The sequence below is a fragment of the Lycorma delicatula genome, chromosome 11 (genome assembly GCF_047948215.1).
Source record: "Lycorma delicatula isolate Av1 chromosome 11, ASM4794821v1, whole genome shotgun sequence".
In the NCBI taxonomy this organism is placed as follows: Eukaryota; Metazoa; Arthropoda; class Insecta; order Hemiptera; family Fulgoridae; genus Lycorma; species Lycorma delicatula.
The window spans coordinates 53286704-53305133 of record NC_134465.1 but is presented as its reverse complement, the minus strand read 5'-3'; the positions used below and the strand labels follow the sequence as shown (position 1 = coordinate 53305133).

General features: G+C 26.5%; 1 protein-coding gene across 2 annotated transcripts in view; it reads right to left on the bottom strand.

The window, feature by feature from the left end:
* The window catches only part of mesh (sushi domain containing 2 mesh), an 83025-nt gene that overhangs the window by 5396 nt on the left and 59199 nt on the right, over positions 1-18430 (bottom strand). The window contains exons 19-21 of one of the 2 annotated variants that reach the window (XM_075379119.1): positions 16155-16306; positions 13564-13746; positions 692-842 (exon numbers count right to left, since the gene is read on the bottom strand). In XM_075379119.1, the coding sequence (XP_075235234.1) occupies positions 692-842; positions 13564-13746; positions 16155-16306 (486 nt within the window). Of the gene's footprint in view, positions 1-691; positions 843-4737; positions 8716-13563; positions 13747-16154; positions 16307-18430 lie in introns of those variants that run through there. The other variant, XM_075379118.1, reaches the window with a different exon arrangement.

The window sequence follows — 18430 nt, the reverse complement described above, 5'->3', positions numbered from 1 at the left end:
TATTAAATTGGTTTAAAACTTCAATATTTTTTTTGTACAACCTGTAGAAAAATTTATAAAGGCCCAGTTTTAAAAACTGTAGCTGATTTCAGTACTGGAAGAAATAAGAGAAGAAAAGCAATGAATATTTTGTTGATTTAACAAGTGGAATAAGTACTTCATTAAAAAATTAAAGCAAGAAAGCCAAGTCAGGCTTGATCCTCAAAACATATGGGAACTGGTGTATACATGTTATTCTGGGAAAAATTTCTAGAAAAAAATACATAATACATAAAAGATCATCATGCAGGGAACATTGGGGAAAGTGAATGACAAATTTAAAAATAAAACTTCAACTATTATTTTCTAGGGTCTACACTATTTTTAGTAATTATTTAAAATTAAATAAAAAATTTCTATTTGAATTTTTGTATTTTAGAGCTGTATTTTTATTGGTTACTAAGAAAAGAAAATTTATCAGCCTAAATGAATTTTAATAAATACACTGAATAAAAATCAGAAGTAGCCAAATAAAAAAATATCCACTACTATAACACAAACATCACATAAAAATTTACTTATCGGTAATAATTTCCACATTACCAACCATGTTAACATTCTATGAATAATATAAAAATTACAGTATTAATAATAATGAATACGATTACACACATGATTAGAAATGTATATTTATTAAAATATTTAGTTTCACCTGTTTGGAACAACAAATACACCACTTTCTTTACGACTAGCTACAACCAGTCTATAAGCAACACATATAAGAATCAACAATATTGGTAAAATGAACAAAAGAATAATCGCCCAGGTTACTCCAGCTGACCTCATTGAGTATTCCTCTTCACCTAAAAGAAAAAAAATTAAACAAAAGAGATATATTATTCAAGTAAATCAAATTCTTTTGAAAAACTTATGGGAAATAAGAAAATAAATAAATGGAGCTGAGGAAAATTTGTATATAGTTAAAAATCATTGGTTACAAGTACGTAAGTTTTTGTTTGAAAGATTATGTTGTTCATAGTACAAAAGCAAATGGTTCTCATAAATTTAAATAAACACAGGAAATAATATAGTCATCAAACAAAACATAAACAAAGCACAATGTTCCTAGAATATATAAACTGAACTGGACAATGTCCTTTATGGCATGAATGAAAAACAGCTTGAAATGAAGAATAACATCTTACAACACAGACCTTACAATTTCTACCCACCTCGTAGAAACAAATCACAAATTTACCGACAACATTGTGATATAAACAATGAAAGGATCATATCTTACATTTGAATAATATCAATTCTACAAACATCCAATACTGATAAACTGTAAGGGACATAAACCATTAAAATCTAAAATACTTTTCAACCACTTCCTAAAATTATGCATTCCCCAAAATCCAAAAAAAAAAATTGTAATTACATCAGTTGATATTAGAGTAAGCTGTAGTAGCACCTGACAATGAAGATAACTATGAGAGCAATTGTTAGTATTATGATAAAAAACCTTACAATGCCATTACAAGTATAGAAAACAATATAAAAATAAATTTTCATTACGCTATTTCAGATTTAGATAACTATTTTTTTTTCTTGCTATGAAAAACTAAAAAAAAAAAACAGAAAGAAAAAGATTTTCAAAATACTTAAAATTTATGAGCTGATAAATTTGAAATGAAAAGGTAAAGACAAGTGGAAGAAGAGAAAGACTTGTGGCAGAATCTAGTTAAAGTGTAGGTTGGCCATTACGATATCAATAGTTACTAAATTTGGTAAAGTAGGGATGTATAAAAGATAAAAATTATAGAGGAAAATAAAGATTGAAATATCTAAAACAGATAACTTAGGACATACTATATTGTACTTAGTAACTATATTGAAGTTCAAAGAGAAGCACAGAACAAAATGGAATGAGAAATAACATCAACTGATTAATGACTCAAAAGAAAAAAATAATAAACAGAAACAAAAAAGCTTACAAGATGTTTTGCTGTTATTCATTTTTCTTTTAGTCTTAAAGAAAAAAAAAACTAATGATGATTGGAAATTAAAGAAGAATGACAAACTTTACCAGAAGATGAATAGAATGACGGAAGCAGCAATACATGAGCAAAAACTGGCATTCCACAGACATCTGACAAGAATGGATTTGAGCAGGCTAACGAAGAGAATTTTTGACAAATGTAATGGTGACAAGACAAACATAAAGTGGTTCAAGCAAGTTAGAGAGGATCTAAGGGTAGCAAAAATAAATGTGACAGATTTAAAATCAGAAGGGTGCTAATCTAAAGTGGTTAGAAAAAAAGAAGGAAACACCACAGTGAAAGAATGAAGGCGTATTGGAAAGCAAAAAAACTAGCCAGACATTAAATATTCTATGTGGTCCTATACAGTGATTGGTTTCAAAAAAAGATCCAAATTGAAAAACAAAAAATTTTACACACCATTTTTAAAACAATAATCTTATTGTTCTATAATTTTAGTCACTCATATTATATCACTTTTTAAACTACAGTACTTAGAAAGACTACAATTATTTTGCTTGCCATTCTTCTAGGAAATTGGCCATATATTTTGTAAGCTTTTCTATACCACTTAATTACCATTTAAGTTATAAATAAGTAACCTTGTAGCATTTATTTTTTTAGTTTGTCTACTGAATAAAACTGAGACAGATTGAAATCTGAGAAAAAATTAATTTTAACATTACATGTTTAGAGTTAACACATTTTAATTAATTTGTTTTTGTTATCAATTCTCAATTCTTTATTCAACAAGAAGTAAAATCTGAGTAAAGCCACTGATAAATATAACAAATGAGGGACATTATGGCACGGTACTGGCATATACATGATACTTGATGGCTGATATTATACTGCAACAGATTCTAGAGAGGATATGATTGAATAGTTTATATATAGTTTACCTGGATGATACTCTGACATGCTACATAATTCTGGGAATTGGAGAAAGTATTTCAAATGGAAAACTTAGCCTTACTTCAGGAGACTATTATCTAGAGTAGAAGTAGTTTCTTGCAGCATATATTTAAGCTGATTTATGCAAATTCATATCAGTAAATTGATGTTCCTCCTGGATAAACATATTCTGATTTCCTTATGGACTGTGGGTGGAATGGATGTGCACTACCTAAACAAGATTGACAAACTTCTTTACAACATGTTATTAGTTATGTTTTGTGATGAGTGTATAGAAAAATAAATTGTTCCTTCTTATCTTTGATCCTTTCTTCTTTAGTGGTTTTCTGAAGTATTTTTTTTTCTACCCACTGTATCAGTATAAAGGATGTGAGCTTTTGTGTTACATCCTTTATATTTCAGTGATTAGATTGAGATAGTCTCTGTTGATGTATCTATCTAAAGACTGTTTGCTATCTGGTTATTGTACAAAAAGCCCAACCTGGGACTAAGGTGCTTATCAAACTAAACCAAGCCTCCTAATCATTCCTAAAACTAGTGAAGCTCCACTGATATGGGATAACTAATATTTTTATCTGATATATTTAATATTATTACAGAACACATATTTGTATTCCAAGTTTGAACAATCTTTTTGTTGGAGCAGGGAAATACTAATTTTTGTCAGATCAAGCATATATGATAATCCTATCAATAAATTATACATATAAAGTATGAATCATCTACTAATACTATATGATATATGCAATACAGATGTAATGTTAAAAGTTCTGAATCTGACTAGCAACCAAAATGTAATAATAAAACATGACGTTTGAAGTAATACAGATATGAGTTGGAATCACCTTTAAAAAAGAATACAGTATCTTCATATTGCTCCATAATAAAATATTTGTATAAATAAGTCTGTAATACAATAATAACTTTTAATTGAAATTATAATGTTTTTTAGATATGTTTGTTAATTGAAATAATGAAATATACATATACCATAATAGTATAATTAAAATTATACTATCAATTAAAATTGATTATTACTAAACAATTTTTGTTTTTGTCATAATTCTATAGATTTTTTCAAATAAATCACAACTATCGACCATAAAGAATACAAAAAACCAGTTTTAATATATGGTTAAAACTTCATTTTTTCAGTCGTAAGATATAAATATTCAAACCAAACTTTTGCTTCCCTGTTTTTTGCAACATTGACAGCAGTGATTAAAAAAAAAATATATTATAAATATATCAACTCAAAAGTAATACTTAATAAAATAACCATACAAGATGGTAAAACCGTTGTGTAAGCTTGAATCAAAACATAACATTAATAAAGAAAGATTAAGGTTATAATAATAAGAATAAAAAAATAATCATTTTGTGGAATGGACATTTATTTACAATAACATATAAACAAAAAATAACTTTAAGATTATTAATTAAAAACAGTAATTCCTTAATTTTTATACATTTTAAAAAACATTATAATTATTTTTTTTTAAATAAAATAAAAACAATAAAACTGTTAACATTATTGAAATAAAATATCCATTCCACAAGATAATAATATATAAGTTAACAGTACAAAAAAATTATACAAGTATGATTTTGTTGCCATTAAATAAATTAACTACTTAATAAAAAAATATGTCAAAAAATAAATATTAACAGATCACCACTAAAAAAAGTATATTTAATTAAATATACTAGTATATTAAAATAATATACTAAGTTTAAATTTGTAAGTGTAAGTTTAAAATAAGAGAAAATAAAATAAAAAAAATAGAAAATAGAAACAATTCTTGTGGAATAGAAATTATTCATTTTATAAAAGAAATTTCAACATAATATATATATATATAAAATTACATCATCTTTTTCTATTCTTCATAAAGAAATTATAATGAATGAAAATAAGATGAAACTTTAGAATTCAACAATAATATAAGACAAGACACAATAATTATTTATTAATCATATAATTTTTTATCAATCAAACACAACAGAACCTTTTACATTCAAAATATTTTTTTTACAAAAAAAAAATTATTCAAAAATCAAAATCTATTCTTTAATAAGAAATAAATAATAAAATCACAAATTTAATACTATATCCCTCAAAAAAATAAAATAAAGTAAAAAAAATTAAATTAATTGTATGAAATTTTCTGAAAAATAGTTTTTTTTAAAAAAATCAGTCCTATTACAGAAATGCAAGCAAGTGTTTGTAAAATAATACAGATTTAAAAATATGGCAGTGTAAGATGAAAATAAATTTTATCATCAGTACCTGCAAATGTTGGACAAGTAACAAGAAAAAATGGTTTCGTCTTGATTATAGTACCTGAGCAAAATAAAACTTAATATATTATGTAATCATAAAATATCTTAATATAAAATATTTGGCTTACTTAAGAACAATTAAATTTTAAAAATAAATTTTCTCTGGCAACAACTGATAAGGTCATACTTGCAGTTGATAAATGTCAACAATATATAATTAAACTGCATCCAATGATTTTAATTTTGATAATCAAAAGTTTATTAAAATCTGGCTTTGGTTATGTGCATTTTATTCTTATATCAGGAACATCAATTCCAGAACTGTAATTTCTGAGATATCCAAGGAGTTACAGAACCATTAAGTTCCAAGGTGAAATTTACAAAGAGCTGCTGTTTATTATTATTTTCTTTTATCCAAATATCTTTGAAAATTCTCTTTTATCAAAAGAAGAAAATGCATTTATAAACATACATGTATTTATATGAAATTATCATTAAGTAAACAAAATATCACTTCAAGAGTGTAAATAAAAATAATATTTAAAATATATGATACTAAAATGGATAAATGATACACCTGAGCACTTTTAAGTATTACACCATCAGGAGAATAAAAAACACTCTTTGTTAATAATTAAATATTTTAGTCTGTCTTTATTAGAGTTATCAAACATAGTAAGAGATACTAAAATGTTTAAATAATAATAATATACATAAAAATTTCTTTTTGTTTTTTGTTTATCGTTCTCCAGGGAACTACATTATACTGAAAGTAGTAGACAGATTTTTTGCCCGACTATGTCCATAGGAGGAAAGGTAATGTATTTAACTGCTTAGTTGTTCTCTTCTGTAACTTCATAGATCAACCAATTACAAACAACGTTTGGTTAGTAACAGGTGTTCAGTCTGGAAGTAACACAAGCTATTCTTAAATTGTCTTTTTTAAAGGAGGGGGCACTATACAGATACAAAATTAAAAAATTATGTTATTTTCAAATTTAATCATGGTATTCCATAAAACAATAAAAAAGAAATGCTTTTTGCTTCTTGTGATTTTTCAAAAATTCATAGTTTTCAAAATATAACCAAATATGCTCAAAAAAGGAAATGAATACATTGCGGCTAGCACATACCTAGATTACATACATGTACTTTAGCATTCAAATTTTTATTTATATAACACATTCTAAAAAAAAAAAAAATAATATAACAGTATCGCATCTAAATGACTACTGTATTGAATGCTGAAGTTATGGAAACAACAAAAAAGCGCTAAACAGAATAATTATTAAAAAAACCAACAATTGTACACATCTACCAAGAATAATTATAAAAAACAAACAAAATATTGTTAAACAAGTTTTTCTTTCTTTTCTTACAGGCATTTTTACAGGATACAGTAATTTTAGGCAGCAATATAAAATATAATATTACTTCTATATTTTATGTTGTAGTCAAGTAGGCCACATGAGGTAGACTTTAATGGCCTCCACTTTGCTTAAAAGAATAACAGGCACCTGAATACAAAAAAAATGTAGATGTAATATTAAATTTCACATTAAATCTAACTTAATCTATCCCCAAAAAAAATGCCAGTAAGAAAAGAAAGAAAAACCTTTTTACAAACTTTTGTTCATTTTTCATAGTTATTTTAGGTAGATGTATATAATTAGTAGTTGGGTTTTTTGTTTTATAATAATTATTTTATTTTATGAGTTTCATAAAGAGGTCAGTTTAAATCTATTTTTATAAATAGAAATAAGTTCAATTAATAATTTACAATAAATAACCAGACCCGAAAAACTAGTCATTTGTTTTAGTATTTTTGTAACTGTGAATTACATTTGAAGTATAATATTTTTTTTTTTTAATTTTATTTTATGCATAATCCTCTGCACTGTTATATATGTGAATATGTTATACTTTGCTGTCAGTAATTGTTTTCAAACTGATAAAAATTATTATTTACATTTACTCATAAATAATATTAATATAACTTAGTAATTTCATTTTAGTACAATGAATTAATTAGTTGAAAATCATAACAAAGAAAATTTTTTATGTAACAATTAATTGTAGTTAATTAAATAGATACAGAGAAAGAGCAAATAATTATTGAAATAAAATAAAAAATAACCAAAAATTGAATTATACATATGTTTTAGCAACACTTAAACTAAAAAAAAATATAAAAGAAATATTGACAAAAGAAAAAAGAAAAATAGATATTGAGTAAAGTGTACAAAAAATGTTTTAGACAGAACTAACTTACGAGTGGAAAATTCATTTAAAAATGATTTGACTACTTAAACTCCCACTTTGGGCAGTCCAACATTCAAACTGACAAAAATATCAGGGTCAAAATCTCAATATTGAATATTTTTTACAATTATTGAAAGAGCATGTGTATCATAAAAACAAAATTAACAAGAATGAATATGAGCTAATTATAAATTGGGAGATAGACAAATCTAGGGCGATGGATTTATTTTAGATATAATAAATTAAGCTATGAGTTAAAGGAAATGAATAGGAAAAAGACAAATTCAAAAAGAAAACCATTCCATAAGAATAACTGGATTTCATAGAAATGTAATTTATATCAAAGCTGAACTTACACAACCTTATCAACTGATTGTTATTTACTTTCTTTTGATTATTATTGGCATTTAAACAAAAAAAAAAGAAAAGATTAATGTTATATATCTTTTAATACTCTGGACTATAAATGTAAATAGCCAATTAAAATAACATAACTAAAAGAACTTCTCTAGCCATTATAAATGTCTTTTCCAGGTCAACAAATTAGACTCCATTCCTAATACCTTTTCTTCCCCTCTCAACAGCCTCAGTTACCCATTCTGTTATGACTGATTAAATAACCTAATAAAAATTATTCAAAAAATATCAGTTTCAACACTCTGAGAACCAGGTCTCCTTTTCACTGGTTCTAAATAATCATGGGAATTATTCCTACCTTGTGGCGGCGATGTATTTTGTTTTTTAAATTTGTTTGGTTTTGAATATAATTGTTCAATGTTTTTTGAATGTGCATTCTGTGTAACAGATGAAGGTGATGATAATTTACTCTGACTTGAAAATACATCATCTTCTGTGATATCCCAAACTTTTGGTTCAAATTCAACCATCGGTTTGTTCGCTAATGGTTCATGGGTAAAATATACACCATCATAAACCAACGGTATACGATTATCAGATGGTACTGAACTAGTCGGGCTGCTGGCACCAGAAAGTACATGTCTTTCAGTTTCATTTTTGTTAGACTTTAATGGTGCTGCTAATCCAGCGGAGTCTAATCTCAATAAAGAAGCTCTCCTACTGTTTGTTGTGTAATTCCAAGAAGGTGGAGAACCATTTTTACGTATTCTTCGTAATACATGACCTCCGATACAAAAAACTAACAATAATAATGGCAACAAAATCAATAATATAACTAAAAATGTACTTCCAATCGCTCTCATGTCATATTCTTCTTCACCTGTTAAAAACATTACAAAAAATGATATTAATGTATGCAAAATTAATTAAAACAAAAAACTAACAGTATTTAGGTTTTTGTAAAAATAAACTGTTCATGCATCCTAAATGAACTGATGTGTAAACATACATTTTGTAGTTTTTATCAGTACAATTTATTGAATAGACTAGAAACTATTAATTTATACATATTTAGTCATCCCCTTCAACATACACCCCTCCTCTATCCCTACAATGCTACATGCAAATTTTCCATTGTTCGAAGCTGTGCTGGAATACTTCTTCCATGAGCTCTTTCATGATGTGTGCCACTTTTGCTTCACAGCTTCAAAGGTCTGAAATCTTGTTCCTTTTAATGCAATTTTGACCTTGAAACAGATAAAAATCACATGGTGCCAGGTCAGGCGAATAAGGCGAATGGTCTAACACTGGGATGTTATACTTGGCTAGAAAAGTCTTGACAAACAATGCAGTGTGAGCTGGTGTGTTATCCTGATAAAGAACCCATGACTTGTTCTTCCACAATTTGATGTTTTTTTATTTTTTCATGGAGTTGAGCAAGGACCTTAAATAAAGACAAGAATAATTAACCGACGGTCAGAGATCAGATCAGATTATCAATTTTTTCAATATTTTTATCCGTTTTTGATGTGGAAAGGCCACCTGGACGAACATCTTCTTGCTCACCTTGGAAATGTTTAAACCACTCAAAAACCCACGCATGTAATAGACATTCATTACCATATACTTTTAATAAAAGATAAGTTTCAAAAGCGGTTTTTCCAGGTTTCATATGAAATTTCACAACACTTCTTTACTCTAATAAATCACTTATCATTTTTTCAGCAAAAAACAGATGTTATCCAAACAAAGGCCACGTCCAGACTAATATGTCTACAGAAGCTGGAGTGGCAACAATCGAAAGAGAAGGCTTCACACTACACAGCTGTTGGTCATACGAATTTGGGGCATGCACAGTTCTTCTGTAGCAGCATTAGTCTCGTTCTTTAATACCTCGTATATGGGAAAGTACTTACGACAAATGGGTGAGGAGAAGGATACGTCAATAAAGTGTTTTCTTTTTGCATGACTTATATCAAGAAAATAAAAAAAAAACAAGGGCGAAAAAACCACTGAAAAAAGAAAGGTTGACAGTTATGACACATTCAGTTCCATTTTTTCATCAAATTCAAAGTACTTTAAAAAGAAAAAAAATTAATGGGAAATTGTGAATGAAAGAATTATTAACTGACTGAAGATCTTAGACAAGGCAGTAGATAACTCCGATCTATTCTGAACAGAGGTCCTCTATGACTGATCATCTTCTTCCTCTTCCCTAACGATAATTTTCATTTCTTCTTCCTAGAATTAGTTAAATGAAATTGGGTTAACAGCTATCCTGTTTCCACCTGAATATTTTCTTGTACTTTCTAGCAGAAAGTCATCATCATCTGATATTCTGCTTGGTGACAGACCTCTTATGACATCATACTATTTCCATCCATTTCTCTCCCATGCCTTCACCTTCATCCCCATGCAGTTTCCAATCTTTAACTCATGTATTAGTTTTATCCTTCTTCTTTCTTGTTTTCTTTCTTTTCTACTGATCCTTCCAACACAATTGTCAAGATTACATTCCCTCTAACTACACGTCCTCACCGGCTTTCTTTTCTTTTTTTTGTACTTCTGCATAAAAGCTCTTTCTTTTTTAAACCTTTTCATTACTTCATCATTTCTTTCTTTATATGTCCATCTTACTTTCTCTATAACCATATCTTGAAAATCTCCAGTCCCTCTTCCCTCATCATCCATGCTTCACTTTTATCTTCACCTCTACTACAACATTTGACTAACCTCCAATTAACAGCCCAGACTTTAACTACATAATAATTTCCTCTGTAAGAGTAGTAGTTTCTTTATTGGCGCTCAGCATGAAACTAACCTCTGCGCATGTGAAACTGTTCAAAACTATAATGTTGCAATAAGTTGTCATTAAAACTTCAGGTAAGATCCATGGTTTTATTTTATTTGTTAATAAAAAAAAAAAAAAAAAACTATTTCTTATATTAAGAGAGTTTGAACAATACTTAACTTTTAACAATTACTTAATAAGGTAAACTTTCTAAAAGCATTTTTGAAAATTAATTAAAGTTGTTTTTTTTTTAACATTTTTATTAAATTATTATTAATGACACTTAAGTTTTTTAATTAAAAAATTATACTAATTTGTTTTAAAAAAATTATTTTTTAAGTGTATGTCTCACTCAGCTCCTTTGTTTTTGGTAATGAAAAGTTTGTTAATGGGAGTAATTATTTATTTCATATATTGAATAAATCTGTGCAATGTTATTCAACAAAACTAAAAATATTTGGGTAATGTGATCCACCTTATCTGCTGGAGTCAAAAATCAAGCCAAAGCTGGGACATATAGGCCCAAATATTTATGTAAATTTTTGAGATAATTTTTTTTTTTTTTTTTTTAAATAATGTTGAACATCCCCCACCACTAAATCTGATTGACTTAAAACTTTTGATTTTAAATAACTTAATATATTTCAAATAACTTCATCATGGTAATGCTCATTTTTCTAACGCCACTATATGAAAAGTCAAAAATTAAAAATGGCGAAAGTTACTCCTCCTCCTTTTTTAATTTTGTTCAAAAGTTAATATCATCAATGTTCCTAAACGTAGAAATTATTTGAGCATTTTCAAAGAATTTATGGTGAGCCATTTTAATATTAATCAAAATACAGGCCATTATAGATATGTGGATAAGAACATCTTTTCAAAATTTCTATAACTAATTTATTGTTTTTTGGACTAACAGCATTTTTTTGAAATGTTAACATTTGTAAATGATGTAAGTGATGCCCAAAATTTTGGTCAATTGCTGTACTATAAATTTTTTGTACTGCTGCAGCAGCAATAGAGCTATAGTTGGCAAAGTAAAAGCCCATTTTCTAGAAACTGAACAGTTTATGTTGTCAGATTTTTTAGCATGCTTTAATATATATGAGAAGAATCTAACGATTAAGATGGATAAAAAAATTGTTAACTGCAGGAAAAATATTTTCTCTTTTATTTTCATTTATTTGCAATAAATCTTTGAAAAAAAAACTTTTTAAAATATTTATTTTTTACTCAATTAAAATAATCCTGTTTTTTTAAAAATCATTCCGTATGAATAAATGTAATACATTTCAGTTTTATACAATTCAAGCAATTTTTAGAGAAATTTATATAAAATAATTAAAAATTTATAATACAAGGTCTTCAACTCCGAAACAACCCAATATGTAATAAAATAAATTAGAAAAAAATACATATCCCTTCCAACAGTTTTTTTATTATAAAACAGTCATGTAATAAAACCAGGTTTCTGTTCTATTTTGTTCTGTATAATGTAATTTAATCATATCATACATTTCAAATTATAATTATCATAGTCAGCAGATTAATAGTATTATTACAGATGCTGCTTAAATAACTACTGTAGGGCGGCAAATATATAATTAAATGAGTTAACGATGTTAACAAGTTAACAATCCGGGAAAAATGTGCACAAAAGTGAAAGAAGATTAATCTAAGCTACATACTTATCATCATGAAAAACAATTATAATACCTTTTCTCTTGAACTAGAAAACAAAATTAACAATACTAAAATAAATACCATTTCTCACCAATGTAAAAAATAAAACAAAACATAAATAGATTTCATTAAAATTATTTATTTATTAACAATCAACAACTCGCCAAGTCGTGAAAAGTCCAGCACAATTTTCTAAAAAAAAAAATTCAATCTGCATTGGTTAATATAAATAGGAAAGATATAAACTCTAAAAGAAAACTATAACAGAAATTTTTATTCACAATTACAGTGTTGAAATAATGAAAGAAACAACTGCTGTTTAGTAGTTTAAGATTAAGATAACAAAGGAAAAATAAAAATAATAAAAATTATATAGGAAAAAAGTGCTGTTAACATATCATTGAAAACAATACGGAATTAATCATTTAAGAACTTGGGAAGTTTGATGACTCAGAACAAAAGCAAAAGTTAGCTAAGAAATAATAGCAAATATTAGGAGGGATGGGAAAGAACTTTTGAAAATGTGAAAAGTTTACTGATTAGCAATAAGGATTCTGATTGAACTAGTAACAATAAGGTTTATCAAATGCTTTACGTTGAGTGTTTTTTAACAGTTTATTTTTTTAAAATTTTTCTTTAAAAATAAACTTTATAAAATTTTCTCCTATTCTAGCCTATCTTTTAGCTATTTGTATATATTATTTTAATACTAATTATTTGGAGTATATTTTATCATTATTCTGGTTAACATTGAAATTAATAAAAATCTAAAATTTTAAAAATTAAAAAAAAATAGCACTTTTTTTCTTTTCAAAAAAAGAGAGCACACATTACTTGTCTTTACAGGTATAAAAAGTATCAGTTAAATGTGGGGCTAATGTTTAACACCTACATTTACTTTTATAGAGGGTTAAAATATCTGAAATCAAATAATAAAAAAAAATCTTTATGAGCTCCAATTTATCAGAATATTTTAGAATTAAAAAACATAAATTCAGCCATTTATAGCGTTAACAATGGGAAAATTTTTAATTTAAAATAATGAAGAAGAGAGATTAAGATTTTATAAATGCAATATAAAAACTAAATAAATCTCTAATAAACAACCTAAACATTAAATGACATAATTAAGTACACAAGTCAATACATGGATAAATCTATATGTGACTGTTGTAGAAAATTCCTCTCTATATCTGTAAAGTAATTAATTAAGAACTAATAAATAGATTTAATAAAACCAAATGAAAAACCTACGTAAACATTCAGTGTATCCATGTTCAGGGATGTCCCATCTACCGCTGGAAGTGCATGTTCGCCTCTGGTCACCAACTAAGATGAATCCTTGATTACATTCAAATGTTACTTTAGTACCAGGTACGAACAGGAAATTACTTTTCCTACCAAATCTTGGCGTTTCCAACACACCACACGTAATAACTGAAATTAAATATAATGTAAATTAGATATATGAAATTTAGCATTAAATTTAACACTACTGATTAAAAGATAACTATAATTTCATTCTTAAGAGATCGGTAATGCGACTAAATACATTTTTTTTTTTAAATTTATTCATACCAAAAGCACTGAAGTAATTTATTTTTAAAGTAATTACATCAGAATACTTAATGGAATTATTTTTTAAGATTTTTTGTAACTAACTTTTCAAAAATTGTTAGGGTTATATGTTTACATACTCTAGATCAACTGTTATTCATTTCAGTTCAATTTTAAAATTTGTTGGCAGTTGTTTTTCAGAACTATTCTACTGATTACTCTGAAAAAATCTTTGTTTAAAAACAATTCTATTTCCTTCTAATTTCTTTTACGATAATCAGGAAAAAAAGGAGTTTAATTTTATGTTTTGTAAAATACTTGCATAATTAATTTTATTTTAAGCCAATTGACACAGAAGTATTTGCTTATTGCTTAATGTAAGATATGTTTAAAACAACATTTAAAAACAGTAATCATTTCTCTATTTGAATGCCTTTTTGTTTACAATCAATCATCCTTTGTTGCATAATTTTATACAACCAATTAATTTCCAATCCTTGTAAATTAGATGGATCATAAATGTAAAACATTTTAGAATAAATAAAAAATTATGTAATGGAACTATACCCTACGTCTAAATTTATAGGTTTGATACAAAACAAATCAAATACTTCTTAAAAAGATATAGTCAATGATGGAAGCCAGCGTAATTTCATCCAGTAACTGATTTGATGTTACATGAAATTTCATATACCTTAGTTTAATACTTAATTTTTCTTTTTTTTTCAGAGTTAAATATTTCTTTTTATTATATTTTTTAAATTATTAATTTGTCTTTTTAGTTTCAGTTTTTGTTCACATGTAGAGTTTTAAACTATAAATAATATTAAATTATTATTTTTATATTCCAAAAACACATTTACTTTAACGCATGGAATAAATATATTGGCTGCAATAACAGTTACATATGTCTTAAATAAGCATTTACAATGAAACTTTCTATTCACCTCTCGATTTACCTTATTTATGGAAGGTGTATTTTTCATCTCTTCACCTCATTTATTTTTTTATGCTGAACTAAGTAATTCTAAAGATTAAATCTGTAACAGATGTTGGTGACCAATCCCATAATTTGAGTATAAAATTCACAAAGAGTTCTATCAAAGACTGACAGATAGCATTAGAAGAGGTGGAAGCTTACAAGATACAGGCGTCCTAGGGGAAGAGATACTGGCCTTATGATGATTCCACTCTCCACACCATCCTCTCCATTCTTAGCCATGACGGGCTTTATTGGAGATCATCTTTCAGACACTGATTACACATTGCAGTCATCGGTTAGGTAATGCAGGTGTTCAGTAATCCACCGGTGGAAATATGAATATAAAACAACGGGGATTTGCAACACATGTAGATTACATGTATTAAGAAAATACCATGGCCATCGTGTTAATATTACTAAAAACCATTTGTTTGTTCTTATCTATAATATATTATGAGATATTAAATGTTTATATTTCATGAATATTTTTATTATACTTTGTTTATTATTCTTCATTTTAATGTTTATACTATTTATCAAAATAAACCCAAACAGAAATAAATAATCCCTAAATATAGTTTAGGAATTCTTTCCAGAACACCTACGTAAAATCAAAAATTTATTTTTTATACAAATTAAATAAAAATAGTAATACAGAAGTTAACTGATGAAATATAAATTCAAATATCCATTAAAAACAATGCATATGAAGTTACATGCATGTAAGGTATTACAAAAGTTTATTCTAAAATGATCTTTTAAAACCTGCATAAAAATGTAACTTTACATTACTTTAACAAGCACATGGAAATGATTTTACATAAATCGTAAAAAAAAAGAAAACAATATTAACGACCAAGATGGATATATTTCAAACAGAACGACTAAAGTACAGGTGTTCAAGATGACCAGTCAGAAACCACAACTTTTTAATCTCAGCATACACATGTATAATGTTTTGGGAGATTCTAGCATTTAAAGAATATTATTATTTATTTTTATGTAATATAAATTAAATAATTGGAAAAAATTAATTGGCACATACAAAAGTATTGTGTTAGATTTTGTTATCATCAAAAGTGTGAAAAATCAGTTTTTGAATTATTGGTAAAAATAATCTTAGCAACTTGTACCAAACATCTTGGCAAATCTGACTGAAATTACAGTTCGTTTTTGGCTTTTTTTTAACAAATGAAAACAACAAAATGTTCAAAATATAAATTCTTTATGATTACAGCACTTTATTTTTTATTGTACAAAAGTAAAATTAAAAACAACTCTAATTATTGATTAAGTAATCCCTTACCTCTTTCCTTTGTTTTGGCTTGGATGCTAGTAAATGAAGATAAATATTGTAAAGTATAAAATGCAAGATCCCTATTCAGTGAAACTGAGTAATCATACTGACACTGATATGATTCACCACACAAAGCATATGCAATTTGAATATCCTTAGTTCTGAAAAAAAAATAAAAAATAAAATAAAACCCAAACACACACACACACATCGTTTGTTTTAAATTAAGAGGGTTAAATTTTTTAACAAGGATGGATAGTGTGATATGGAAAAAAAGGCCAACTGATAAATTTTTGTTCCATCATGATTGTAATAAAATGATACAAGGAAAGATAAAAAGATATTGTTCAAATTATATTTGAAATTTGGTGTAATGAAGGTGGTTAAACCTTAACCAAAAAATCTGATGTGGAGACCACATTACTTCCTTGTACGCCTATTAAATTAGATAAACATATTTTTTTTAAATGAAAAGTACATAAAATTTTACTTCATTAATAACTTCTAATGTATTTTTTTATTGTTATTATTGAAATATTATTTATCATAAAACTTTTTACAATCAGAGGTTAATAATTATAAATAAATCAATATATTTAAATTAAAAAAAAAAAAGTTAAAAAAGGAGGCAAGGTCTGATTTGAAGCAATATGCTTATAAGCATTATAATCCTGATTCTTATAAGATCCAAATATTTCATTAACTAAAATCTCATTTGGCTATAACTCTGGAACCAATGAAAATAAGTATTACTTATGATATATCGTTGAAAAGATTTCAATGTGGGCATAATACTATGGTTGAAAAAAAGTCTAAAATCCAAATTTTTTTTGGATTTTGGACTTTTTTGGACACTGGTTCAGTCAACTGTAATCAAAAGGGGATGTGCACAACTAGATGCTACACCAGTCCTAAATCCAAAATTTCAACATCCTATGGCTAATCGTTTTTGAGTTATGTGAGATACATACATACATACATACAGACGTCATGCCGAAACTAGTCAAAATGGATTCAGGGATGGTCAAAATGGATATTTCCATTGAAATCTGAAAACCAACATTTTTCGCAACCACAATAATTCCTTTTTCTTTGTACAAGGAAATAAAAAGACATTTTCCATTACATTCAAAAATAAAACTCATGTAATTTACTTTCTGAAAATATTATTTTCCCATATATTTCCCCATATAGATTTAATTTCAAATGATATGATTATTAATTAATTTATTTTAACTCCCATCCATCTAACAATGGTAAATTTTCATACAACTAAAAATAATTAAAACCCAATATTTAATTCCCTTCACATGGAAGTGCGGTTACAAAAATATTATTGAATATTTACATCTCGCGTAGACTAGTCATATTCCAAACAAGCACAATAAAGGAATGCAACTGGGTAACAATGTTAATGATTAAAAATAAACACAAATTAAAAAACAATTAAAAATAATTACTAATCATAAACAAGGTTGATAAGATGATAATAATATGGTATGACAAAGAAATAAATCATATATTAATTTAAAAAACAATAATAATTGAAAAGTGTTTAGAAATGAAATACATACAGTGTAATTTATTTTAAGATAAAAGTTATAAAACTACTCTTGTCTGAGCTAGCTTGTTTTTGCTCCTAATTAAGCTTCTTCAGAGATTGCTGCTGAAAGTCCTGAGAGTTGTGACGCCCAACTATATCCAACGGATATAGAACTGATTTTTGAATGAGGTTTTGAGGGATGTTTGTAGTTCACAGCATTATCGAAAAAGTATATGTGATTTAAACTGCATTTTTTCATTCAGAAAATAGTTTTTATATATCCTTGCAAGTTTCTACATTTTAGAAAAACATAAAATCCAATGACCTTACAATATACAACCAGAGACAGTCTTTGAAGAAATTTGAAAGGATTAGAAAGGATTTTAGAAAGGATTTTTACAACTTTCACCTTAAAATAATATATACTTCATCAAATTTTAAAAACTTTTCAATTAAAAAAATAAACCTTGTAATACTCTAATCTGATGTCAGTACAAACCGATTGCAAATTTGAACAATTACTGTTGCAGATATTGAACTATTCTTAATAATATTAATAATTCAGCTCAGTAGTTTCCTTCAAAAATCAGGATTCAAGAATTGACTCTTGACTCACTGCGAGTAGTCAAATTTCTGATTCTTAAAGTCTTCTGATAACTGTAATTGCACATATCAATATTTCTCAATTTTATTATAAATAAAATATTAGGTTCTTCTGTCACAGCTTTACATGACAATACTA